At 36.4% G+C, this 14,429-nt stretch overlaps 2 protein-coding genes across 2 annotated transcripts; both read left to right on the top strand.

Moving 5' to 3' along the window:
• Positions 1–4,603: 4,603 nt before the first annotated feature.
• On the top strand, positions 4,604–6,956 carry LOC112280852 (glutaredoxin-C1). Its single transcript, XM_024516741.3, has one exon. It carries the CDS (start codon positions 6,037–6,039, stop codon positions 6,385–6,387), a length of 351 nt encoding a protein of 116 aa, XP_024372509.1. The 5' UTR covers positions 4,604–6,036; the 3' UTR covers positions 6,388–6,956.
• Positions 6,957–9,703: 2,747 nt separating this feature from the next.
• LOC112281317 (uncharacterized) lies at positions 9,704–11,721 on the top strand. Its single transcript, XM_073534311.2, has 2 exons — positions 9,704–11,168; positions 11,319–11,721. The coding sequence occupies exons 1-2, from the start codon at positions 10,604–10,606 to the stop codon at positions 11,336–11,338; spliced, it is 585 nt and encodes a 194-aa protein (XP_073390412.1). The 5' UTR covers positions 9,704–10,603; the 3' UTR covers positions 11,339–11,721.
• The last annotated feature ends 2,708 nt before the right edge of the window (positions 11,722–14,429 follow it).

Genomic DNA, 14,429 nt, shown 5'->3' with positions numbered 1-14,429 from the left:
TATCAGAAATCGTTAAGGGTTAGAATGATGGACCAGTAGAGTATAAAGCAAGTCATAGTGAACCAAAAGGCATGTTCTTATTCTCAGTTATATATGATGGAGCTTAGGATGACTGATGATAGTAATAAATGAGTGTGTACTTTTCATTCATTGCCAGGAGGATTTATGCCAACATGCCTCTTTGCTCTAAAATTATAGAAAACAAAGAGAACTATGGAAGATCCTATTGCCATAGAGGACTACAAAAAAAAATCCTATTGAAATGTTAGCTAGTTTAATTTGAGCAATAGACTATGTTATAGAGACATACTAGTTTGTAGTTGTACTTATGTCTTTATTATTACTAGTTGAGCAGTCAATTGTGATTATAATAATGCTAGAAGAGCTTGGATGCTGGATTTCCATGTTAATTGCCTTGTCGTTTTGGAATGCAGAAGAAAAAAAGTGTGGCCTTGTCTTGAGTGTTGGTTAGAGCAATCAGTGAATAGAGCTAATGTTTGTACTTTAGTCTTTTCAGTAGCTCTAAATCCTGTGATTGAGGTTGTACAAGAAGTGTACATAGTTTCTAATTTGCTTACTTAAAGTGTAGATTTTGGGACATAGAAAGTAGGTAATTGTGAAATTGATGTTGCTAGAGAAATTTAGACAAAATTTAGAATTAGAAATTTGTTTCGATGAGATGTACCGGCTACAAGGCATTCTGAGGAAGGTGTGCCATTTGTGGAAGAGCTTCATGCTGGAACAAGAATAGTAGATTTGTAGTCAAAGAGGCTATATGGAGTAGCTGTTAGCTATTTGTGATGAAGATAATTGGTGAATAAAGATTGGTGTTTGTTGACATTTGAATTAAGTTAAATAGATATTTAGTTTGAGTATAAGAGTTTTGAAGTAGCAATATCATGATAGTCACATAATTAAAGTTTTTGTTTGAATTTTTGAAATAGAAATTTTAAGAAATTTTCTTAAAAGCTTGGTAAAGAAATCTATATTTTTTTCTTTGGATGGAACACATTAAAATTTTATATCTCTACTTGTGATCCTTTCACAAATAAAAAGATAATATATAATAATATGTTTTGTGCATTGGTTTATATCTAGATTGATTGCTATTTTCATACTAACTTCATTATTTGAGTAAATGATAATATGTCAATTTATATGAAGACCAAAATCATTTGTTAATTTTTTTAGCCAAGCTACTTCTCTTGCTACTATAGAAATAGCCATATATTCAACCTTAGTTGAGCTAAGAGCATCTATTTGTTGTTTCTTTGACATCCAAACTATAAATATATAGCCAAGACTAAAAACAAAATATGTTTTTTTGGTACTTATCAAAGTCCATATAAATTTTTGTATCAATAATATACTAAATGTTCTTTGCTTTTGACTTCAAATCATTGAAGTTGTGTAATAGATACTTCTTATTCTAGGTCTCCATATGATATAGTGGCAAATTTCTTTAAGCAACAAGAGCCAATAGCAATGAAATAGTTTTTTATTGACTACTAGTGCAAATGTGTCTTTATAACCTATATACTTTTGCTCAAAAGCTCTGGCTATTGATCTAGCCTTGCATTTTTGTAATATTCCATCAATTTTGTTTTGAAGACCTATTTGGTGCTAATAGGTATTTTTTTATGAGGTAGTTTGATGAGGTTTATATACCATTTTTATGGATTGATGATATTTCTTTTTGCATTGCTTGAGCACAACCTACATTGCTTGAATCCAATTAGGTTGTATAATAGCCTACTAGAAGTTTGTTGGTTCCATGGAAAGTTCATATAAGCCTACAAAATATTCATTGAGCCATTGAGCCATGCAGGTGGATGCCTTGATCTTCAATTTTGATTTGAAGCTTGTTGTGTTGTTATTGAACCATTGAATTCATTGTTCAATGGTGTGTTTTTCGAAGGGGATACTTGATTGTTGAAAAGAGTGGAAAAAGGCCATGAATCCATGCCATCAATGGAGGAATGGTAGGGGGCAAAATTGGGTAGTCTTGCAGTTCCTGTGCATCACAGTTTTCAGCAGTGGGAGTGGCCGAAGAAGGCCCATCGGAGGCATCTATATTTTCAATTTGCTTCGTAGCTTGCTGATGCGATGATGTGCGCGAGAAGCAGTCGGAGTTAGAGAGTGTCCAAAAAATAAATCTCATCAAAATCGACATCCTGCGTAATAAGCACTTGCCGCAAGGTGGGTACCCACACTCGATAAGCCTTCGATGCGGAGTCATTGCCGAGGTAAGCCCCTTTAATAGATTGCAATGATAGCTTGTCAGATCGGAATTGATGTATGTGGGTGACGTAGCCACAAACGCGTAGTCGTTCTAAATTGGGTTTGATGCCGGTAAAGACCTCTTCCAGCGTAACGTGCTCGTTGAATCGGGTGGGGGTGGAGTTCATCAAATTGACTATCGTCCGCGCTGCCTCTGCCCACAAAAAAGTGGATAGCTTTCCGTCGATCAACATAGAATCAGTTGTATTTACTACAGATTTATATTTGCGCTCAACAACCCCGTTTTGCTGGAGATTGCGGGCAGTAGATAAATCACGTAGTATCCCATGGAAGTTGAGGTACGCAGTAAATTTGTTGTTCATGAATTCGCCGCCCCTGTCGAAGCGCAGTTTGAGCAGTTTCTGGTCCGTTTGTCTTTCAATCATAGCATGAAAAATTTCGGACTCATCAAATGTGTCAGCCTTTGAGCTCAAAAAATAGATCCAAATCTTTTGGTTAGGAGTAAAAAAATAGCAAGACTAATCTGGTGACAGAATCGGAAGTAGGCCGCACAAGTCGGTGTAGACAAGTGCAAGCGATGTTGATGCGCGGTAAGTGGTGAATTTTGGAAATTCTTGGCAGGTCTGCTTACCCTCAAATCATGTTGTACATGGCTGAGAAACAACATCAAAATGTGGTATGCCCGTAGCAAGTTGCCAGTTTATAAGAAGATTTAAACTATCAAAATTCACATGACTGTCTTTTATGCCACAGCTTGGAGAGTTTAGGGGACATTTGATGGGTGAGTGAATGAAGCTCAATATTCTATGTATCGGTAAAAGTGGTAAGCTTTTATAGCCCCATTCCTCTGTCTTGTCTTCCCAAGGCAAGTAGAGTGAATGATTTTGTTTGGCTAAGGATGACACAAGAATATTTATCAACTACTGCAATATGCCCTTTGTCTGTAATCTTTCCAACAAATAAAATATTACAATAGAGCCTTAGAACATACTTGACATTTTTGATAGTCTTTATTTCTCCCGAAGGAAGGGAGCCATGTGTTGCTCCATGTCCTTCAATGCGATGAACATTGCTTCTTGTAGAGGTCACTGATGATCAATTAGAAGGAATTATATATTTGAAGGCATCTTTGTCTCCTGAGAAATGAGCAGATGCGCTCGAGTCGAGAATCCACTCGGATTCTGTGCCATATAAGGTAAGAACATTGAGAGCCACCTCCAAAGAGTTCCTCGAAATGGGTTTTGTCATAAGCATCCGACTGCTCCACCATATTAACGCTGGATTGATCATAAGAGGATCATGGATGGAAATTAGAGTGTGGAATAGCTGGATCGAGAAGAGGAGGTACATTGTTGCGGTGCTGGTCAAAACTGCAATGGTGGTGCTGTATAAAGAGGGATTGGTGTTGGGCATTATTTAGATGTGTGGCCACAATGTCCACAACGTGTACACAAAAAGGTTTCGGGATTTACCTGGTTGCGAGAGGAGAAGCCGTATGAACGTTTTTGTGGTGCTCAATATCGCCAAATGAGAGCATCTCAAAGTTGCATTGTGAGGGCTTATTTGAATTTTGTTCTCTGTAAGGATATGTGGTGTCTTCTATCTGGAGTAAAGCACTAAGTTCCTCAAGAGAGGAAATCTGCCGTTCATTGCTAATTTGATGAGCAAGAGGAGTAAATCGGTGAGGCAAGCAACTAAGTATTTTATAAACAATAAAAGTATTATTTTGCGGATGGCCAATATGGACCAGCTCGTGTTGAATGTCACATACCCGAGTCATATATGTCATGACGTTCTTGGTCATTCAAAGGCCCTTCTATTTGTTCAACACGACCATTATGTCGGCAATGGTGTTGGTATGATACAAGCTAGCTAGCTTATTCCAAGCAATATTCGGATCTAGGATGTCCTCCACAAAAATATGCAGCTTGGGTTGTAGAGACAGCTCGAGAATAGCTGATACTCGCTGCCGCTTAAGTCAAAGCCATTCTAGATCTAGTGGTATTCTGCCGGTTGTAGTTGTCTTTGGGTTGGAGAGAGCACTAGTGCCCATAGAACTACTGCTGTGCAACTCATATGAAGAGACTACGAGCTCAGGACCCAGCCCACTCTAATACCATGTGGGGGGAATAAAACCAATAATATATTCAACATACTGACCTAAAACAAGTCTACAGATATATACTGTGGAGCTTAGGATGATTGATGATAGCAATGAATATGTACTTTTCATTCATTGCTATGAGGGTTTACTCCAACGAAAGAGACATGTGGAGTCCGTATTTTCGACCGACCAGGCACCCCCCTCGCAGTCGAAAGCAACGTTTCATTACTACTGCAGGGCAAGAGAGTAGTCAATTTGACGGAACCTCGTTATTCCAGGAATGCATAATTGAAGAAGAATCCTGGAAGGCAGCCCTGCACCTGTGCAGAAATGTATCCAGCACCAGGCCTCACGCAGACTCTGCTTGGCTCTTTCCATCCCGCCATAGAGATGCATTATTTACTACTCTACTGCAGATTAATTTTGTGTAGTGTTGTGGTTGTACACTGGGATAGCCTGTGTCTTGGATGTGGAGGAGCTGTTGTGCGGTGAAGGACAGGTAAAATCTTACCTGTCTCTCGATCTCATGATCCATCCTGCTCATGACCAGCAACCACTCGAGGCTTCTTAGTGGGCTGCTGTAGGCGAGCAGACGGCATGCTCTTCATACCCCATCGTAAGCGGAGGTGTATCATTTGCCCCACCAGCTAATACATCACCGAAAGCAGTACTAGTTCGCAGGCGAGGGAATCAAAGTGTACCGTTCCTAGAGTCTGTCGTGGTTGCACTATCTTGTTGGTCGGTGGATTTAATGGTGGCGCAATTACACAAACGGCTATGAGCATGGCCTAGCGGCAGTCAACTATCTTTTTCGTTACTATCAACCGATCGCCGTGCATTCCCTACAACGTCCTTCACAGAGGAGCTGGACCTGTGCAAGGGAGTGCTACTGCGACACGTCATGTTTTCATCGTCCTTGTCGGGCACTTTACTCATGCAATCAGGATTGGTTCAGAATCTAGCACCTGCTCTTTTGCGCTTTTCAAGGAGTTTGCCTTGTATCACAGATTCTCATAAGTTTCGACGGTTTCGGAGTCGGAGTGAGAGAGTAGGACATATCTACTACTGTTTACCGAATCATTGGTCAGCGGGATGCTTCGTTTTCACTGTATCAAATCTCGTCAAGTGCAGAAGTTGTGAAGGTCGTTGTTGGTTTCCGTTGTTATTGTTCAAACTGGTATGATGCGTGGTGTTGGAGTAGGTTGAAGGACGGTGGGGAGTTCAACTTCCAGTTTATCCAAATCAATTTTTACAAACCGGCACTCTCTCAAGTGGAGAATTTGGTCGAAAATGGTATCAGTGCAGCTATGTTCTTAGCGTATTTCAACGAGATAGAGATGTGGTAGCACTACATTCGAGTAAGGGGAGAGTCTACAGGCGGGAGCGAAGTAGGGTAAAATGGAAAATTGGTGATGTCTGTCTCTAATTTAACGTAGATACTCCGTTCTGTTGTACTTTTCCGTTGTTACACAAACTGAACCCTGCTAAATTACAAGTGAATTAAAATGAAGTCATAAAATGACAGGAGTTAACTTAGATCACAACATCCAGCAAGTGGTGAACATTGGAGAGGTGGGGAGACGTTGTACTCTGATAGGCTTGTGACAATATGCATAGAACAAACTGGTAGAGTTAAAGGATATTGTGAGCGAAACAATCGCACAGTGAAACCCGACAGCAGTTAACTTAAGATGGAGGATTCGCTGGGAGAGGAGCAGCGAATGGCGCAAGCAATGCAGGAAATAGAGAAGCTAGTCCAAGAAAATGCTGTAGTGGTGTTCAGCCAGAGCAGGTGCTGCATGTGTCATGTGGTGAAGCGGCTCTTCTGCAACTTAGGAGTGGGGCCTACAGTGCACGAGCTCGATGAGCGTAAGGAAGGTGTTGACATGGAGAAAGCATTACTGCGCCTCAACAACACAGTTGTGCTTCCCACCGTGTTTGTGGGGGGGAAACTTGTAGGGGGAGTCGATGCTGTCATGGCTGCCCATGTGAGCGGCAACCTCGTTCCCCGCTTGAAGGAAGCTGGAGCCCTGTGGTTGTAGCTTCTCGCTCTATTTTTTGCTCATTTAGATTGAACGTGGGGTTGAAGGTGGAGCTGCTTGGCCCTCGCCTCAGCATCTTGAAGTTATTGACGAGACAGTGAGATGTCATCAAAAGCTTTTCCCGAGTCCAGCTGCTCGTATAGTACCGAATTTGTCGACGTATTCTGGAATATCTGGTCTCATGTTTTTAGACGATCATTTCAAAGCTACCGCCAGTTTTAGTGATCGCCAGCTACATATTTATAGATCGTACAACTCATGTCAAACAGTTCGAATACAAGTTCGGAGCCTGGTTCTCCCCTTGCATTGAGGATACAGATCAGCACAGACAGATGGTTAGAATAGCCTGTGCACTAGTGTGGTGTAAACAAGAGTATGCAGAGCATTTTGTTTCTGCACGCTTATCGCCAGTATTGGATTGAGCACAATCGATTGCACAAATATAAATGAGTTTGTGTTGGGAGTCAAATTGGTAAGCGTGGTTTCTGTGGATTTCACTCTCGTCATCATGGATGACATGTTTCATGAGGGGATTGAATAGAAATGTGAATCGTCGAGTATTCTAGCAACGTGAATTAAACAACTCTGATTGTTATGTGGAGAATGGAGGACTTCTGGTGTTGAACTGGTGAGCAGTCAAAGTCACGAAATCCACAATAGAGCGACTACGATGGAAGTCATCAGCGGTACGCACTCCCTAGAGTGTGACTGGGTAGAGGTGAAGGGTGAACTCCTCCGCTGGATTGGTGGCGGATTACACCGGAAGAACGAGAGGAGTGCAGCTGGAAAGTGAAGGATACGGCCAGTCATGAGTATAAATAAAGCAAATAGAGCGAGAGAGAGAGAGAGAGAGAGAGAGAGAAACTGGAAATGAGGCGGGGGAGTAGGTGAGAGGGAGTTGGTGAGGGAGGGGAGAATCAATCAAGCAATGAATCTCTCCCTCCCTCTCTCCCTGGGAGGGGAGGGGAGAGGGAGGGCGATGCAGTTTGACCGAAAGGATCTCCGGGAATGGGGGACGGAGGCGGGTCCCTCCACCCTCCGACGAAAAAATAGAACCCCTCTCCTACTCCCCCTCCTCCTGCGCAGGGGTAGGCTTAGGGAGGGAGGGAGGGGACGGTAGGGAGTTAGCAGCGTTGACAGGCAGTTGCCGTGGTGACGTGAGTACTGTGACATCAGCCATTCGTCAAGCTTGGTGGTGGCTGGGCAACGGTGGCCATCTCAGATTCCTTTTTCCATAATATTCTTCTAGCGAACCCCCTTTAGAATGTTCTCCTCCTCATTGTTCCAATTTCTTTACCACGATCCAATAGTTTTTATTTTTAAAGTATTCGTTGAATATTCGAATCACTTCACACACACACACCCCCCCCCCCTTTCCCTCCTGGTACAACAATTCTGAAGTTATTTAGCAAGATCAGGAGCTGGAAAAGAATCCTACCGCCATGTGCATCATTTTGCATCAGATATCTCAAGAGTGTTGAAGAGATCAATTCGTTTTGTAGATTCCGGTGGAAGAGATAATCCTTCATAGATTTTGGTAATACCCTCAAGCCAAGAGAACAAGAAATTGGTGCACCGCATGGATGAACAAAATGGCAATTAGAAGCTTTAGTTTAGGCTTTGATAAGTCATGAACATTTTTCAAACCTTGTTTAAAGAGAATCTGTGTGGAAAAATGATGACTGTTTCATTACTAATATTAATGGTTACATTACCAAAAGTACCAAATAGAGGTTTATCCATAATAATAATAATAATAATAATCATAATAGAATTATAAATTTTCTTTAAAACTCTCAAAGAACTTTAAAATTTATTATTAATTATGGATATGCACTGGATGATTTTTAAGATAAAGTCATTTGAATTATTTTTTAGAAAATATTATATGATGGATCTCAAAAAATAATCACATTATGATTTTTTATTGTTTGATAAGATTCAAATGCATCAAAGCATAAAAATAAATAAATAAATAAATAAATATAGGTGAATCTTAGAATTTTATGAAAAATTCAACTCATGACACTTATTACAAAATATACATTCTAGAATGTGATTTGTAAAAATAAAGTGTTGTATGGTCTTTCTTTATTTTACAAAAGCTATGTTTTGCAATCACACATAACTTATAAATACTAAATAACTTTTAGATTTAAAAAAAAACTAGAAATAAAACTAAATAAAATATTTTAAGACTATTTTTACATAATTACAAGATTTAAAACATCTTATATTAATATTTGTATTTTGAATACATAATCATAGTGATATATTTTATTTAAATATTCAGAGTATACTTAAAACTTTTTGTCTATGATAAATGATGGATTGGATAGATTTAGATGATATTAGTTTAATACCTAAAGTCTATTATATACTAAAAATAAAATATAATCGTATAAATGAATAGAAATTATTATCTACTTTTAAAATTTAAAATCAATATTAAAATTTCAAACTTAAAAACTTCCAAAAATCACTGAAAGGATAAAATTAGTATAATTAATATTTCATACAATTAGAGTATAATTCTTTTATAAGGCTTATGATCACTCAATGGTAGAAATATTATGAAAATATACTTATGAAATTCATGTGAAGAGAAGAAATAAAAGTTAAATGGTAGTTGTAATATACTTAAAGGTCCTTCAGATTTATTATATGTAACATTTATTTATTTATTTATTTTTCAGTAAGATGTATTGTTGTTAAATATGTCTCAAATAGTTTTTCAACCACAGTCACCAACATCAAAACCAAACTTGATTTCTATTTGTATTAATTTTTGTGTTCTCAAACAGGTAAGATATTTGAAAATTTAATATCTTTACATGTATATACACAAATAAATATAAAGAATTACAATCTTTTAAGTCAATTTATACAACTAGTTTTTAGTATTAAAAATAAAATTTAAAACACAATTGCCAATTGACCAGAAAACAGGAAGGACTCAAAAAATGTATACATATATATATATATATATATACATGTGTGTAAATGGAATATTTCAATAGCAATGAGGAAATGTGGGAGATGAAATAGAAAGAGAGAAGAATGGCAAATGAATATTAATGCGACATAGAATAGAATAGGATATTTACAAGGGGAGGGGGTTGGTTGGTTGGGATGGAGACTAGTAAGTAAGTACGTAAGTATTGGGAGAGGAGAGAGGAGAGAGAGACGTGGAGATGGAGAGATAGATGCTGTGTGATGGTGACATGAGATGATGATGAGAATGGTGAGAGAGGAAGGCGAAGGGCAGGGGGAGGAAGGGAAGGGAGGTAAAGGGAGGGAGGGGGTTTCCCACCGCTTCACCGGTATCATCATCATCATCATTCTATCTGTCCCTTCACTTCACTTCACTCGCTCACTCACTCACAGCAATATCGCAATCATCATCATCATCCCCCCTTTCCCTTTCACCACTTCCTTCCCTTCCCTTTCTGCTCTTCGTGGAGGAATGTCAATGCAAAGCTACCTGTCGAAGAAGAAGGAGAAGCAGAAGAAGAAGTGCTTGACCTCATTTTAATCCACTCACTCACTCATGGAATAACTGTTCCCTTCCTTTGCATGACAAACATCACCTTCATAATAAATACCCTAATTAATCTATCACTAGACAGAAAGCCTTCCTCACTTCTACAATTCCTTCTGCTCTTAAGGAGTTGCCTTGAAATGAAATCGACATTCGTGTGCCGGAGGAGCTTCCCCTTGTGATTCTGGCTGTACTTCAGATTCTCCCTCAGCAATCATCACTCCTCGAGGAAAGTTACAACACTTGAACTCTTGGTTTATCCTACTGCATGGCATCAGTTTCATGCTATCGCCTAAGTCTGTATTATGAATCACATCAAATTGCATACATCTTGTTGTCGAGAATGCCGTCCCATGGAAAATTCATTAACACGATAGTAGCTGGCCACTGCGAAAAAAAAATACCCTGCCGTCGTCTTTGATATCGATCCAATCAGGAATTTCCCTTGCTGTTATCAAGTTCCCTGCGACCTTCTGAACATGCGCTATCTGAAGTTTAGGACGAGAATTCACATAAATGCATGTATGATATGGAGCATTCTATTTGGAATTTTTCAACTGAGATCATTTGGATTTTTTCACAGAGGTGGGGACAGAGGTATTTCTATTCGCAAGAAGTTAAATTAGAGACGGGTTGCCTCGCACTTTTGAGGGAGAGGGAAGAAAGCAGGAAAGGATGACCCGTCTTCACGCTATAACGTATGGGTGCTACATCACCGCAATAATGGTTCAAGGGGTGCTGTCAATGGGATTCATTTTAGATCCGCTAAGGATGGTTCATGAAGTGACAGATATTCATGGACAATTCTTCATCCGAGTGACAGGCATTTGTCTCCTTTTCTTGACACAGTTTTTTTGGGGTTTTCGGCACGTTCCATTCCAAGCATCAAATGGATTTGATTCGCAAATGGCATCATACTCGCATGGCTGCGCGCGGATGTTTACAAAGTTCCATTTTTTAATATCGCTGCTATTGTTATGGTCGAAATATTCATTGGGCTTGAACATGACCTGTGGCCCGTACCTCTTGAGCATGCACCTCATGTGGACCACCATTATGACGTACGCGCTATTGGAGCATAGACGTAACGTCCGGGGCTTTATCATTGACACTTCCTCTGTTCCAGCAGCAGCTAAAAGCCTTGCGGAGATGATCAAGGGTAGAGACGAGCCACCGACTATGTTGGAGTACCTTAGGGGAGACGACTCTAGCTCTACGAGCGTCTTGCAAACGTTGAAAGGTTTGCCCATTCCGTGTGCTCAATATATTCGTAAGGTCAGTGCAGATTTCTCTTGCGCATTCCATGCGGTGCCTGACTTACCTCACATCGTTCTAAAGCTCGAGTTTGAGGGTGTGAGACTGAAACTGCTGAAACGATGGCTTGGTGCAGAGGAAATCAAGACCGAATGAGGACGACGGACTTCATTGGCAGAGGAATGAAGGTCACTACACCTTCCTTAGTGATGCTAATTGCCCTGCGATGGCTCCATCCTGTTCTTCCACATGCCAGATAACCCTTTGCATCGATATCTAGTCAGAGAGCACCATTTTCTTTTGTGCAGGCTATGGTTTCTGTTACTGCTTACCAACTCGACTTCCATAATAACCATGGAAGTGGGAAAAGCCCTTTGATGTGCGTGTTTTTACAAACATGTATAAACAAAAAAACAGAAAAAAAAAAAAAAAAAACAAACAAACAAACACACACACATATATATATATATATATATATACACACACACACATGTTTTGCCCTCAGAAAAACCTACAATAAACATACACAAACTTTGGCATTTGAGAAAGGAAACTCCAGATTTCAGCACTTCGAAACACCAATGATCGCCAACATAACAACTACAATGGCATGGAAGAATGTCCAAACAAAATTTAAACTATTAAGAGGTCATTTACGTTTTTACTTCATAAATTCCAATAATTTATCACATTCTAACTTAAAATATTACTATTATCCAAAAAATCCTCATAATATCTAGTTACATATAACAGTGCAATATATTGAATTGTGTTGGAAGTTAAAGTTATTTTTGTTCATAATCTTACAAGTTTCAATAATTTCTTATAAAACATAAATTCAGCATTACTTTGAAAAACATAGAATTATTATTATTATTATTATTATTATCATTTAGATTGAATGGTTAAAATGAAATATATATATATATATTTTTTAATTTTGTGAATTGTAAAAGTAACTTTGGAACACCGACTATTGTATTCAACTGGTTCACAAAATAAAACCACATAGATATCTCTTAAGATAATGCAAATATGATGAATTCCAATATATCAATTATATAACAGTAAAAACGTAAAATAAAATTACCAAATATCATCTATACAACAAAACACATCATAAAAAAATATAAGATCGTTTATCAATAATAAAACACATCTATAGTAAAATTAATCAAAGCACACAAGCAACAACTTTCATGATTAAAATTATTGCTCCTTAAAATAATATAATCCCTTCAATTTTTTTTTTGTAACTACATAACATCACATAGAAAAGTAAAGATACAATTCACAATACATATATATATATATATATATATATATATTTTTGGTCTAAAATATAAAAGAAAATTTTAAAATATAATTTAAGTATGTAATCAAATAGATAAAATAGTTAAAATAGGACCAAAACTAAATTTTCTTCATTTTTTTATTTTCCTTTTCATCTTTTTTTTAAAATTATTTTTTTAGAAAATAAAATTTTAACCAAAATATTACTTTCAAAATTAGATAGTTTATTTTCAACTAAATTATTTTAATAGAAACCCATCCAAAAGATTGTAAATCTCAATAGATTTTACATACATTATTTGTTAATACATTATTTTGTGGTTAATTTATAATCTATTCATTAATAGTATAAAATTATATATGATATACATAGTATATACTTATAGTTAAGAAAACATAATAGCAACATAAATAATGATGCACCTAAAAAATGATGCATATGCTATTACAATAATAAGCAAGATTGTTTAGTATTAATTTGGTAAAAGTGAGTGTCATATATATTTTTTAAAAATTTACATAGTTTTTATAATAAATTTCTAAAATTATTTTAAAAGAAAATTAAAAGTCAAGTCTTATTAAAAAGCTTCCTCCAATCATTTGGTTACCAAGACATATTATAAATCTTTTATTAATAGTCTAGATAGAAAGCCATTATAAAATTAGACCACAAGCTTCTAACCTTGTAAGTAATATATATTAGAATAAAAATAATATTATATTTAGTAATATAATTTTTTTTTAAAAATATTTGTTTATATTTCTTTTTATTTTATTCTATTATTTTATTATTTTATTATTTTTTTAAAAATTCTTTTAAAAAAAGTTAATTTTATGACTAAATCTAAAAACTTCATGCATTTGAATTTACAACTTTGTAGCAAACACTTACTACTTAATGAACTTGATAGGAAAATATGTTATGTTTGAAAGCAAACTTAACTACATTTAAAGATATTTATTAAGATATCCTACAAGTAAAAATTTAATTTTAGTATAAGTTATTATTTTTGGCTTTGAAGGCTTATAAACCACCTAAGAAATAATAATAAAGTTAAAAAAATCAATACATTTAGCAAAGATTATAAGACATACATAAAAAATATACAAGAGAAGTGCACAAAAATTACACTTGTATCTTTTTAAAAATAAGAGTATTATTACAAACATAAATTTTTTTATCTTTTTCAAAAATAATCAAAAATATTATTCTTTAATATTTAAAAATTGATTCTTGCTATAAAAATTTTCTAACAAAACAATTCTAGTAATATAATCTATAAGTTTTATTAAGAATAATTTATATATATATATATATATATATATATATATGTATATATATATATATTTATACATAATATGAATGCCAATCAAAATATTGATGCATAAGAGGCACGAACATACTCATGTACGTTAGTAATTACATATATAAATAAGTAGAAGTAAGTAAAAGTAGATAAAAGTAAGTTAATTCTATAGTATTTGATATGGAAGGTTCTTAGAAGCTTTATAGATGCTGCTTTGACTTCATAGGTGTCTTTAATTGACTTTTTGGATTAGAAACGTGGTCAACAAGTTGGCCATGTGCCACACATATTGTTAGCTTGAAGACCAAGCTAACTATGTGACCCACACACAGAAAAACTTGCCTTGTAAGTCAAGGCAAGTGTCCTACAAAGTCAACACATATTGGAAGTCCTATAGAACGTTGCCACATAGCTTCTAGTTAGATAATATATATAGAGACAAGAGTGAAGCCTTCTTCACTCTTGTCAACTCCTTTCTTATTTCCAGTTTAGTTTCAAGAGTCATCATATTTTATAGTCTTTGGCAATAGCCATTTTAATTCAATATATTATCATCTTTGAGTGATTTCTAAGTATTTTCGAGTGACACAAGAGTGTATTGAGATTATCTTTCTTTGGAGTTCATGTCCTTGATAGTTTGACAAGAG

This window comes from Physcomitrium patens, chromosome 1, assembly GCF_059467195.1.
Source record: "Physcomitrium patens ecotype Gransden chromosome 1, ASM5946719v1, whole genome shotgun sequence".
NCBI classification, from domain to species: domain Eukaryota; kingdom Viridiplantae; phylum Streptophyta; class Bryopsida; order Funariales; family Funariaceae; genus Physcomitrium; species Physcomitrium patens.
The sequence above is the reverse complement of the archived record's forward strand: the minus strand, read 5'-3'. Positions and strand labels throughout refer to the sequence as shown.

Bases quoted from the DNA above. Each gene is read 5' to 3' on its own strand.
- LOC112280852 (XM_024516741.3), top strand. From the start codon at position 6,037: ATGGAGGATTCGCTGGGAGAGGAGCAGCGAATGGCGCAAGCAATGCAG.
- LOC112281317 (XM_073534311.2), top strand. From the start codon at position 10,604: ATGACCCGTCTTCACGCTATAACGTATGGGTGCTACATCACCGCAATA. The intron at 11,169-11,318 runs GTTTGCCCATTC...GGCTTGGTGCAG, and splicing joins CGTCTTGCAAACGTTGAAAG to AGGAAATCAAGACCGAATGA.